This window comes from Dreissena polymorpha, chromosome 2 (assembly GCF_020536995.1).
Source record: "Dreissena polymorpha isolate Duluth1 chromosome 2, UMN_Dpol_1.0, whole genome shotgun sequence".
NCBI classification, from domain to species: Eukaryota; Metazoa; Mollusca; class Bivalvia; order Myida; family Dreissenidae; genus Dreissena; species Dreissena polymorpha.
This window is the reverse complement of record NC_068356.1, coordinates 25,113,300-25,127,113: the sequence shown is the minus strand read 5'-3', so window position 1 is coordinate 25,127,113 and position 13,814 is coordinate 25,113,300. Positions and strand designations below refer to the sequence as shown.

General features: G+C 38.7%; 2 protein-coding genes across 3 annotated transcripts in view; both read left to right on the top strand.

Annotated features, from left to right (window-relative positions):
* Positions 1 to 3,572: 3,572 nt before the first annotated feature.
* LOC127866301 (uncharacterized) lies at positions 3,573 to 6,141 on the top strand. The gene is made up of 2 exons (XM_052406765.1): positions 3,573 to 4,119; positions 4,670 to 6,141. The coding sequence occupies exon 2, from the start codon at positions 5,066 to 5,068 to the stop codon at positions 6,035 to 6,037; it is 972 nt and encodes a 323-aa protein (XP_052262725.1). The 5' UTR covers positions 3,573 to 4,119; positions 4,670 to 5,065; the 3' UTR covers positions 6,038 to 6,141.
* A 1,571-nt stretch (positions 6,142 to 7,712) lies between these two features.
* Positions 7,713 to 13,814, top strand: part of LOC127866297 (acyl-coenzyme A synthetase ACSM3, mitochondrial-like) — a 60,739-nt gene continuing 54,637 nt past the window's right edge. For both annotated transcript variants that reach the window (XM_052406762.1, XM_052406761.1), the window contains exon 1: positions 7,713 to 7,775. The gene's annotated coding sequence lies outside the window, so the exon portion shown is untranslated. The remainder of the gene's footprint in view (positions 7,776 to 13,814) is intronic.

The window sequence follows — 13,814 nt, the reverse complement described above, 5'->3', positions numbered from 1 at the left end:
TGATGTTTTCGTACACGTGACGTTACGTACCAAGCTTTTTGAACATTTGTTCTAGTATTATTACTTTTATGTAATGAAAACTCTTTTTGATAGTATAAATTAATGTCACTGATATAAAGGGTTAAACGTTAAAATAATTGTGTGAATGTGAATCTGATTGATATCTTATATCATTGTGTTTCAGTCTAAACCTGTGAATAGTATCATGAATGGTGTGAATACAGAGTGAAAATATTCCTGGTTGTACTATTCCTGGTTGTACTATGCCTTTGAGGCAGAAAAGTTTAGAACTGTTCACGTACAATTTGTACAAGGAAGATGAACTGTGTATCCCTACACGAAGTAAATAATCTGATGACCAGATGACAGTGGTACATGTACTTGATGTAATTTCAGTTAAATGACTTTCAGAGTTAGAACATTAACGTGGAAAGCCATGGGTTCTTACGAAGAGAAGGTAACCAAGTTTGAATCTCAGCTTGAAAAACATTGGAAGGTCATCTCAGATAGTATTGAAGAAAATGGAAACATTGACGAGTTAGACGAAATTCAAATTAAGTCGTTGAAGACTCAAATTGTGACAGATTTTAGAGAAGTTGATAGGATTGCCACAGAATTTCGAAGATTTCTTGAAAACACAAGAACGAAAGAAAGCATTGATAAAGATCGTGAAATTGCAGACAAATTAATTAGTTACCGTCAAATAACCAATGACTTTTTACGGTCTCTCAATCAGTCAGACGCTAAATCGTCTAGTTCGAGAACATCAAGTCAAGCCAGACTTAGAGCTGCTAAAGCACGTGTGGCCTTCGCGGAAGAACAAGCTTATTTAGAGAAAAAGAGAGCAGATGTCGAAAGACAAAAAGCAGAGCTGGAAATAGATTTGAAACTTCTGCAACAAAAAAGGGAGGCTGCACTCACAGAGGCAGAGTGCGAAAGTGTTAATAAAATTCCTGAACTTCCTGAAACTACAAAGAAACAACTAACTGCGGAATTCATTAACAATTTACCAGATAATGTAAACGTTGTGAATGAAACTGCAAGTGATCTAACAAAATTTCTGCTAAAAAAGGACTTGCTCTATTCAAGAATAACTTCATTCAATGACCAACCTGAAAACTACAATTCATGGAGACAGACTTTTAAAGCAGTCATGAGTGAAATTAGTGCCTCGCCGAGTGAGGAAATCGATATGTTGATAAAGTGGCTGGGTCCAACCAGTAAAAGACAAGCACTTTCCCTAAAATCAGCATATATCACTGATCCAGTAGAAGGACTTAACAAGGTTTGGACAAGACTAGATGAAAGGTTTGGCTCTCTTGAAAGTGTCTACCATGCTACCATGAAAAGACTGTCAGCTTTTCCCAAGATACCACCAAGGAATCCAACATTACTTTACGATCTGTCGGATCTGTTGTCCGAGATAGAGGGACTCAAAACCAACCCCAAGTTTTCCACAATATTATCATATTTTGATGCAGCGATAGGTATCAACCCCATAGTGTGTAAACTTCCGCACAACATTCAGGAGAAGTGGACCGCAGCAGCAACAAGGTACAAAGAAGTCAACGATGTTGCTTTCCCTCCCTTCAGTGAATTCTCGAAATTCATTCGACAACAGAGTAAGATAAGAAATGACCCAAGTTTCCATTACGAGACCGAGAGTCCGACGTTTGCAAATAGGTCTACTGCCGTAAACTCATGTCGTCACGAGAAACCACCAGTAACAGTCAAGAAGACATCGGTTCCTGAAAACAAGTGTCCCATACACAGAACACCACACACACTACAAGAGTGCAGAGTGTTTCAGGAAATGCCATACGAAAGTAGAAGAAAGTTGCTCAGTGAAAAAAGGTTGTGTTTCAAGTGTTATAGTAGTCAACATGTGGCCAAAGAATGTGGCAAAGATCTTTCTCATAGTGTCTATCAGAGTGATATTAAGAGGAATTCAGGAGCATCAGGGTACGACAAGAATCCAAGAGTCACCCCTCAACCTTCAGTATTCCAAGGCGGGGAGCAGAAGCCAACAGTGTCTGCTTCATGTACAGAGATAGAAATCTGTGGATCACAGTTTTGTTCAAAATCATGTTCAAAAATTGTTCTTGCAAATGTGTACTCTGAAAACAATTCTGATCATATGACTAGATGTTATTGTATTATTGATGAGCAAAGCAATAGATCTTTGATCAAACCAGAGCTCTTCTCATTGTTAGGCATTACTGGTGACAATTATGAATATGTGCTTAAAACATGTGGAGGTAGCAAAGTTGTTAGTGGCCGCAGGGCTAGCAATGTTGTTGTTGAATCACTTGATGGTAGTTGTTCCTATACTTTGCCAACTCTTATAGAGTGTTCTGACATACCAAATGATAAAAATGAGATTTGCACACCAGACAATGCTAGATGTCATGATCATTTGAAAAACATTGCTGATTATTTGCCAGATTTTGATGCTCAGACTGATGTATTGTTGTTGTTAGGTCGAGATGTAATAGAAGCACACCATGTGTTCGATCAAGTGCTTGGCCCTCCGGGTGCACCTTTTGCTCAGCGCTTAGGTTTGGGATGGGTAGTTGTTGGTGAATTATGTCTAGGTCAAATGCATGTACCAACTGTTGTAAATGTAAACAAGACATATGTACTTGATGATGGCAGAACCTCATTGTTTCAGCCTTGTTGTGATCATGTTTTGTCCGTGAAAGATCCGTTGTTCATTCGAACCCCTTCAGATGACAAGGTTTCCCTATCGATTGATGATCGAGAGTTTCTTAGTTGCATGGATGAGAAAGTCCATAAGAATTCTGATGGTAGTTGGGTTGCGCCTTTGCCTTTACGTTCAGACCGACCTCGGTTACCCAATAACAAGACTCAGGCTGTAAGAAGGACAGAATCTCTTCTCAAAGGTCTAGAGAAGGATCCTGGTAAGAAAACTCACTTTTTTGAGTTCATGGATAAGTTGTTTAAGAACAAACATGCTGAGTTAGCCCCTGATTTAGGTCCAAATGAAGAATGTTGGTATTTGCCAATATTTGGGGTGTATCACCCAAAGAAACCCAGTCAAGTTAGGGTTGTATTTGACTCGTCGGCCAAGTTTGAGGGTATTTCTCTCAATTCTGTGCTTTTACAAGGCCCAGACTTTACAAATAGTTTGCTTGGGGTCCTGCTCAGGTTTAGGAAAGATAAGATAGCTATTGTAGCTGATATAGAGCAGATGTTCTATTCATTCAGTGTAGAAGAGAGTCATAGAAATCTGATTAGATTCTTTTGGTTCCTGGACAATGATCCATCAAAAGAGTTAGTTGAATACCGTATGTGTAAGCATGTGTTCGGAAACAGTCCGTCACCAGCAATTGCCACGTACTGTCTTAGGAAGTCTGTTGAGGAGTCTGATAGTGAGGTCAAATCGTTTGTTAACAGAGACTTCTATGTCGATGATGGGTTGTCATCGCAGCCAACAGTAGAGAAAGCAGTTGATCTAGTTCAAAGAACTCAAAAATATTTGAGTGCTAGTAAGTTGCGTTTGCACAAGATCGCTTCAAATAGTCCAGAAGTTCTGAAAAAGTTTCCCAATGATGACTTAGCTAAAGGTTTAAAAGATGTAGACCTTGATTGTGGTGAATTACCAATTCAGCGTAGCTTAGGAATTGTGTGGAGCATAGAAAATGATCGTTTCATGTTCAAAGTAGACATGTCAGCTCAAGCTGTCACAAAGAGAGGTATTCTGTCAACAATTAACAGTTTGTTCGATCCGCTAGGATTTCTAGCCCCCGTAGTGCTTGAAGGAAGATTGATCCTTCGAGAATTAGTATCTACTAAGGTAGATTGGGATGAAACTATTCCCCAGGACATTGCTAGGAAATGGGAAAACTGGATTAGTAAAGTAGCTAAGGTTACGTCTCTTGACATTCGTAGGAGTTACTTTGAGGGCTCAATAAGTGAGATGTCTGGACTTGAGTTGCATGTGTTTGCAGATGCTTCAGTTAGTGCAATTTCGGCAGTGGTGTATGTACTAGGGAATGCCTCAAACGGGGATAGACAAATAGGTTTCGTGTTGGGCAAAAGTAAATTGGCCCCAGAGCATGGTCACAGTGTCCCTAGGTTAGAGCTGTGTGCAGCAGTGTTAGCCTGTCAATTGTACCAATGTGTGTCGGAGCAGCTTGCCGTCAGTTTAACCAAGGTAGTGTTTTACACAGATAGTAGGGTGGTGCTCGGCTACATATGTAACAAAACAAGACGATTCTATCAGTATGTCAGTAATCGTGTTCAAAAGATTTTGCATGTTAGCAGTCCAAATCAATGGAACCATGTTCCCACCGAGTTAAACCCAGCAGACATAGGGAGTAGAGGAGCCAGTGTTGAACAGCTAAAGCAGAGTTCATGGTTAGTAGGACCAAATTTCCTTCTAGAGGAACGTCTGTCAAATCCTGAGCATTATCCTCTTATGGAACCAGATTGCGATAAGGAAATTCGTCCTGAAGTGGTAGTCAGGTCAACCAAAGTTGTTGTAGGGCAGTCGCTTGCTAGAAAAGTTAGTAAGTTCTCTACCTTTGATACGTTAGTTAGAGCCCTGTCGACTCTCAGACACATAGCAGTTTCTTACCACAAGAACCTGCCTTGTAAAGGTTGGCACCTTTGTCCTGCAGCTAAGGATGTGCAGTTAAGGAATGAGGTCAAACTGTCATTGTACCGTGATGTCCAACTTGAATTTTACAGTAAAGAGGTTGAATGTCTCTCAGTTGGTAAGGCCCTACCTAGAGATAGTACCATTTTGTCTCTAGATCCAAAGCTTGGTTCTGATGGATTATTGCATGTTGGTGGTCGTCTGAGTAGAAGCAAGTTACCTTTGCTAGAGAAAAACCCAATAGTCCTACCTGGTAAACATGCCCTGTCTAGACTTTTGGTAGAACATCACCATAATTTGGTTCATCACCAAGGTAGAACATTTACTGAAGGTGCAGTCAGATCTGCAGGACTTTGGATCACTGGGGGTAAACGTCTCGTGTCATCAGTCATTCAGAAATGTGTAGTATGTAGACGACTAAGAGGACGTTTTGAATGTCAGAAAATGTCTGACTTACCTGAGGATAGGGTAGAGGAAGCATCACCCTTTAGCTATGTAGGTGTTGATGTTTTTGGCCCTTGGGAGGTGGTAGCTAGGCGGACCAGGGGTGGACATGCAGCTTCCAAGAGATGGGCTGTTCTGTTCACGTGTTTGGTTTTAAGGGCTGTCCATATTGAGGTTTTAGAGGATTTATCTTCTTCAGCCTTTACAAATGCTCTCCGTAGGTTTGTTTCGGTCCGAGGCAAGGTCAAAATGTATCGCTCGGATCGTGGCACTAACTTTGTTGGGGCCATTGATAACATTCAAGTTACAGCCATTAATGTAGAGGATGAAAGTGTAAAGGGATATCTTAAGAAGTCTGGTTCAGTCTGGGTATTCAACAGCCCTCATAGTTCACATATGGGAGGGGTCTGGGAACGGATGATAGGTGTTGCACGTCGGATCTTAGAAGCAATGTTACTTGGAGTGAAGAGCTTGTCTCATGATGTACTTGTGACCTTGATGGCTGAAGTGTCAGCTATCATCAATTCGCGCCCTATAGTGCCAGTCTCAAATGACCCTGAGGTCCCTGATGTGTTAAGCCCTTCCGCTCTTCTCACTCAAAAGTTGGAGTGTGATCAAGTGTCCCTTGGTAACATGGATGTTAAAGATTTGTACAGAAGTCAATGGCAGCAAGTGCAGTATCTTGCTAATCAGTTTTGGGTCCGTTGGAGAAAAGAATATCTCCAGTCCTTGCAAGGTCGTAGGATATGGCATGAAGATCATGACCCTCTTAGGGTGGGCGATGTCGTACTTCTACGAGATGCAGAAGTTGCTCGAAACTTTTGGCCTATGGCCAGAGTAACGAGAACATTTCCAAGTCAAGATGGTTGTGTCCGCAAAGTGGAGGTCTGTGTTGCTAAAGACAAACAGAAGGTCTTTTATACTAGACCAGTTGTTGAGTTGGTGCTGCTTGTTAGTGCAGGCTCCAGTTAAGCATCAAGTTATGAAAAAGTGTAACATTTACTGACAGTATGGTTATATTGAGGTGTATTGAACTACTGGATAAGGTATATCCATATAAGATGTTAGCATTTAAATTGTTAGGATATAACATAAGATTACATGTGTAATGCTGTATTTTTGTAAGTCTAGAGTGTATGTATGTACTATGTTCTTAAACTGATAATTGTGTATGTAAGAATGCAGAATATTCATTCATGAAAGTGTTATTTTGAGAAATAACAGGCGGGGAGTGTGAGGTTTACCGCATTAAGTTTAGTGGCGTGTAACCTTGTTTGTTGAGTCAATTCGATTCGGCATAACTTTAGTTTATCGTTTGGCTTCCGTTCTTCAACGGCGTGGTCTCGCAGCCTTTTCAGGCGTATAATACTGTTTGTACAAGCTGTATACCACAACAGTGTACGTATAATTATTGTATACCCCAAGCCAGTTATTCTAAATTAGCACTTTCATATATTTATTCAGTATAAGTCATTTTTACAGTTTTGATGATGTTTTCGTACACGTGACGTTACGTACCAAGCTTTTTGAACATTTGTTCTAGTATTATTACTTTTATGTAATGAAAACTCTTTTTGATAGTATAAATTAATGTCACTGATATAAAGGGTTAAACGTTAAAATAATTGTGTGAATGTGAATCTGATTGATATCTTATATCATTGTGTTTCAGTCTAAACCTGTGAATAGTATCATGAATGGTGTGAATACAGAGTGAAAATATTCCTGGTTGTACTATTCCTGGTTGTACTATGCCTTTGAGGCAGAAAACCAACCATGCGACCAGAATCAATATACTGTAACCAAGAATCTACAAGGCGAATCAATGATGTTAGACAGGAATGCTTTTGGCGGAAACCAGATTGTTAACTGTGGAGTTATATCAAAATCAGTGTATATATTTTGACCAAAAGACCATATTTTGTAAAAATAATCGTACCATACAATCATTATAAAGGAAATTGTTGATCTTTTATACAATATTTGCAGTGAAAAAATATTGGTCAAGACTTAAACCAAACATAAGAAGTAAAAGAGCAGAAATACGGAACGTTTGTGATAATATTGGTAGATGGTACCCACTGGTAGACAGTACTCCAGTGGGTCATGCGTGTACGGGAGCTTACCGGGTTTATTGAATCAGGTCGCCGGCCGATATGTCCGATCTTCAGGCATCTGGAAGACTGGACACGTCGGAGACGTTCGCCGTCCGATGAGTGTCACAGTTTAATACCTCAGTCACAAATAAAGACCGATCACCGTCCGATCAGCGAACGATTTTTTTCCGCTTATCGGGCTGGCGCCTGGCCGATGATCGCACGGTCACCGGGTCATTTTGTAGCATCGGGTGGCGTCCAGAGTAATTTTAGGACTCACTTAAAATTTAACCCGACTTTGGGCCCGTGAAGGGATCGAGTAGAGATGGAAAGAAGATCGGACGATCAACGCCCGGTTATCGCCCGACGATCGCCCAACATCGTATTCGTTGTACATGTATCATGACGAGCTCCGTCCGGCGTCCGTCGGACATCGTGCGGAGGCCGTCCGGCCATCAGACGGTCGCCGGACGATGTATATGTCCCTAGGAAAAACCTTGTTTTGCCGATTCACGTACAATGAATCACAGTGTATGTGAGAGCAAGGAACGACAACTCTGCGCGGAGATTGGCGAAGAGGGTACAGTTTCGGTAGGCTTCTTTGTAGTGAACAGGTTAAGTTGTCAGACAAGATTGTTTTCAAATTGCAGAATAAAATTAAATTTAGATATTTCATCGCATATTGTACATATTTTTTAAAAGATAATTTGCATTTATAATGTAAACATACAAGCATAACTAAGTAAACGAAATTAAAGTCTACTTTAGGTTACAAACCACTAATTATAACTTAAATGTATGAGACTGTTTTGTTTCGTACAAAGTTGCTTTGTTTATACCTTTTTTACATTTACTTATGTTGTTTTGTTTTGTACAATGTTGCTTTATTTGTACCTTATAACATTAACTTAAGCAGTTTTAAGTTATTTAAAAGAAAACAGTAAACTATAAACTGACACTTGTGTTTGACAGTCTGTTATAAACAGCAAAGACCTATACAATGTATTTTTATATAGGTCTTTGTAAACAGTAAATTAAGTCATTTTGAATTAAAGGGACTTGTTCACCGATGTTGATTTTTTTAAATCGTGACAAAAAGTTGGACGATTGTCATTGTGACAATCTGTGAACAAATCCATTTAACCCATATATATGAAAGGCTATTTCGCTTGTATAATATTAATAAGCCATCTTAATTAATTGTTATTTTTATAGTTTTTATACAGTAAAAATTGAGACTTGTTAAAAGATTTTCATATTTTTAAAAAGTAATTGAATAAATTTAATACAAACAATTTCTTTTTTACAGATTATTGGATAATTATAAAAAGGATTGAATAATAAAAATTGCCTTCCTCAGGATTCAAACCCAGGACATGCAGTGTTAATCAGCGAAGTGTAAAATATGTGTTTCTCAAATTCATAATGAAAACTTTCAAAGTGTGTCAAAGAATGATAACCCATAAAGAAACCAATTTTTGTAACATCTTTCTTTGACTGTTATTTGGCTTGTTAAGCATAATGTATACTTTTTAGCTCACCTGAGCGATAGCTCGAGGTGAGCTATTGTGATCACTCAGCGTCCGGCGTCCGTCCGCCCGTCCGTCCGTCCGTCTGTCTGTCTGTAAACAATTTGTAAACATCTTCTTCTACTAAACCATTGAGCCAATTTCAACTAAATTTCATGTGGAGCATCCCTAGGTCATGGGACAAAAGAATTGTTAAAAAAAATTTGATCAAATAACCAAGATGGCCGCCATGACCATATATGGTAAAAACCTTAAAAAATCTTCTTGTCAGAAACCGCTCATCAGATTTTCAAAAAATTTCACATGGATGACCTTTGAAGGCTCCCCTGAAAAAGTTGTTCAAAGAAATTTGATTTGTCAAAAAACATGGCCGCAGGAGCTCGTTGAACTTTGCATGTTTATTCGTTTTTGCCTATTTTGTGAAAACTTTAAAAAATCTTCCACATTTTTTGTCCGATCCTTTCCAAATTTGCACAGTGTCTTTATATCAATGAGGACACGAACCCTACAAAAAATGAGCATTATTGGTCCATGAAGTACAGAATTACCTCCCCTTGAATTGAGAAAACGGTGTTTATGCAATAAAGTCCAAATTTTTCATCCAATTCTTTCCAAACTTGTAAGGATTTAGCATGGTTCAAACAAGGGAAACAACTACGGTTTATGCATGTTCTTTTTATTACAGATTTACCTCCCTTTAATTCATGCAAAATCTCATTTTACAGCAGAGATTCCAAATCTGACCTGTAAATGAGCCCCATATTTACTGCCAGTGTAGGTTACCTTTTCCCATTTGATCATTCTTAAGTATTGGTCTTGTAATGCTGCTACTGCTTCTGCTACTGCTACTGCTACTATTACTACTACTACTACTACTACTACTACTACTAGTACCACCACTACCACCACCACCACCACCACCACCACCACCACCACCTACTACTACTACTACTAGTACCACCACTACCACCACCACCACCACCACCAACTACTACTGCCACTACTACTACTACTTTTACCACTACTACTATTACTACTACTTCTACTACCACTACTACTACTACTACTACTACTACTACTACTTCTACTACTACTACTACTACTACTACTACTACTACTACTACTACTACTACTACTATTACTACTACTACTACTACTACTACTACTACTACTACTACTACTACTACTACTACTACACCACCACCACCACCACCACAACCACCACCACCACCACCACCACCATTCACAGTGACAAAAAACGTATTCACACAATGGCTGCTACTACAACTTATAGCCCATATAAGGGGGCATGCATGTTTTACAAACAGCCCTTGTTTCTATGGGATTTTAACCACAACTGTTCATGTTTATCTCCGACACATATTTTTAGGTCACCTGTCATGAAGTGACACGGTGAGCTTATGTGATCGTGTGATGTCCGGCGTCCGTTGTGCGTGCCTGCGTGTGTCCGTGCGTCCGTCCGTCAACAATTTGTTTGTGTAGACAGTAGAGGTCACAGTTTGCATCCAATCTTGATGAAATTTGGTCAAAATGTTTATCTTGATGAAATCCGGTTTGGGCTTGTATTTGGGTCATCTGGGGTCAAAAACAAGGTCACTAGGTCAAATAATAGAACAACCTTCTGTAGACAATAGAGGTCACAGTTTTCATCCAATCTTTATGAAATTTGGTCAGAATGTTTATCTTGATGAAATCTGGGTTGGGATTTTATTTGGGTCATCTGGGGTCAAAAACTAGGTCACTAGGTCAAATAATAGAAAAACCTTGTGTAGACAATAGGGGTCATAGTTTTCATCTGATCTTAATGAGTCAGGTAAGCGATTCAGGGCCATCATGGCCCTCTTGTTTGTATCTTTGACGCTATTTTTAGCTTGGCTGTTTTCGGAGAAAATCCGAGGTATTGTCATAGACATCTCGTTGTCCGCTGTCTGCCGTGCTAAAATCTTAACATTGGCTCTAAAATCAAAGTGCTTCCACCTACAACTTTGAACTTCATATGTACCGTACCTGCACCTTGATGAGTTCTACATGCCCCACCCATTTTTGGGTCACTAGGTCAAAGGTCAATGTCACTGTAACCTCTAATATAAAACTTAAACATAGGCTCTAAAATCAAAGTGCTTCCACCTACAACTTTGAAACTTCATATGTTGAGGCACCTTTATGAGGTCTACACACCACGCCCATTTTTGGGTCACTAGGTCAAAGTTCAAAGTCACTGTGGCCCTTAAATATAAAACTTTAACATAGGCTCTAAAATCAAAGTGCTTCTACCTACAACTTTTAAACTTCATATGTAGATGCAGGGCTCAACATTAACGGTTGTCCGATTGCCCCTGGCAAGTAAAAATTGGGTCCGGGCAAGTTATTTTATAATCTAGTTGTCCGCCCGGACAAGTTAAAAAAAAAAACAAAGAAAAACATGTGTTTCTGTGGTTAAATAGTACAAATAATCACGAACGATTTGCCTAATGCACGAATTTACCTTGGCGATTGTTGTTTGCGGAAGTCCAAACTAACTACGCATGGTGCACATGCATTTCCAAACTTATTTTTAGAAACGCCGTAAATGGCTTGGGATTCCAAACGTTGGCTTTCAAATGCTATTGTGTTTATCTTTTTTATTACTATTAAGTTACAAATAACATCGTTGGTGTTTTCAGTCACAAGAAAACTACTTAAGTTATATAACTATATAAAAACAACAACAAATAGCTTCGGTATATATATATTTCATATTTTGTGACAACAAGGGCAGGTATAAAACCCGGAAATATCCGGAAAACCCGGAAATCTTTTAGGTAAAACCCGGAACCGATATAAATGGTTATAACTTCATTATTATTCGTCCGATATTAATTATAATGGTACCGTTGTAAAGAAGATCCTCTACAGATTCTAACCATATCAAAATATTTTATGGCAGGGTCGTAGTCGGCCTGTAAATCGCGGACAAAGTCGGCCTGTTTTAACGTTTTTTTTACACACGCAAATGCCGTAAAGAAAACCCGGAACCGATATAAATGGTTATAACTTCATTATTATTCGTCCGATATTAATTATAATGGTACCGTTGTAAAGAAGATCCTCTACAGATTCTAACCATATCAAAATATTTTATGGCAGGGTCGTAGTCGGCCTGTAAATCGCGGACAAAGTCGGCCTGTTTTAACGTTTTTTTTTACACACGCAAATGCCGTAAAGAAAACCCGGAACCGATATAAATGGTTATAACTTCATTATGATTCGTCTGATATTAATTATAATGGTACCGTTGTAAAGAAGATCCTCTACAGATTCTAACCATATCAACATATTTTATGGCAGGGTCGTAGTCGGCCTGTAAATCGCGGACAAAGTCGGCCTGTGTTAACGTTTTTTTTTACACACGCAAATGCCGTAAAGAAAACCCGGAACCGATATAAATGGTTATAACTTCATTATTATTCGTCCGATATTAATTATAATGCTACCGTTGTAAAGAAGATCCTCTACAGATTCTAACCATATCAACATATTTTATGGCAGGGTCGTAGTCGGCCTGTAAATCGCGGACAAAGTCGGCCTGTTTTAACGTTTTTTTTACATACGCAAATGCCGTAAAGAAAACCCGGAACCGATGTAAATGGTTATAACTTCATTATTATCCGTCCGATATTAATTATAATGGTACCGTTGTAAAGAAAATCCTCTACAGATTCTAACCATATCAAAATATTTATGGCACGGTCGTAGTCGGCCTGTAAATCGCGGACAAAGTCGGCCTGTTTTAACGGGTTATTTTACACACGCAAATGCCGTAAAGAAAACCCGGAACCGATATAAATGGTTATTAATGCATTATTATTTGTCCGATATTAATTATAATGGTACCGTTGTAAAGAAGATCCTCTACATTTTCTAACCATATGAAAATATTTTATGGCAGGATCGTAGTCGGCCTGTAAATCGCGGACAAAGTCGGCCTGTTTTAACGTTTTTTTTTTACACACGCAAATGCCGTAAAGAAAACCCGGAACCGATATAAATGGTTATAAATGCATTATTATTCGTCCGATATTAATTGTAATGGTACCGTTGTAAAGAAGATCCTCTACAGTTTCTAATAATATATAAAATAATTTATGGCAAGGTCAGAGTCGGCCTGTAAATCGAGGACAAAGTCGGCCTGTTTTAACGGGTTTTTTTACACACGCAAATGCCGTAAAGAAAACCCTGAAAAGGAAAAAGGGGTTATAAAAACATAATTATTAATTCGATATTAATTATAATGGTACCGTTGCAAAGAAGAACCTCCACAGTTTCTAACCATGTTAAAATATTTTATGGCAGGGTCAGTGCCAACCTGTAAATCGCGGTCAAAATTGACCGAAAAATACCGTTTTGTTTTTGTGCACAAAACAATGTCTTGAGGAAAACACGTAAAAGCTAAAAGGGGCTATAAAAGCATCCTTTTTCTAACCGACCATATATTTTTGGTACCGTTGTTATGGTTTTCTTCTTCTGTTTCTAAATATGTAAAAAATTGTGAGAAGGCGATGCATCAAAGCGAGCTCAATTAATCTGTAATAGAAGAAACCACGGACTCTAGATGACAATATACGCACCGTGAAGAAACTAACACACAACTTATATACAGATAATATTTGAATTAAATCATTAAAGGCACTTCCTAGCAGAAGAACCTTCGTAAAGACTGTTATAAAAAATAAGGAAATGAACTTTCAATTATTACTTTAATCAGCAATTCAACAACAAACGGGCCATATTAAAAGGTTTCATGTGACCTAATGAACTGAACTGTTAGCCCAAACCCCCACCCAAAACAAATTGTCATACTATCCGTTGCCAGCCTTGCAACCACAATTTACCTACGAAGGTCAGATCGGGATTCGAACCCGAAACCACCCATTAGCCATCTTAATAAGATATTATTCCGGACTGGGTTGCTCTACCAATTAAGCTATTCTGACATTTTGAAAAATATATGGGTAAACTGCAATTCTGTTGAATAGCATGATTAACTTGCATAGAAAAACGTTTCCAAAGAATTACATGTACATTTCATTGAAATTGTTTTATGATTTAGAACGATATATTGTC

Excerpts from the sequence above, each read along its gene's own strand:
- LOC127866301 (XM_052406765.1), top strand. The coding sequence starts at position 5,066 with ATGTCTGACTTACCTGAGGATAGGGTAGAGGAAGCATCACCCTTTAGC.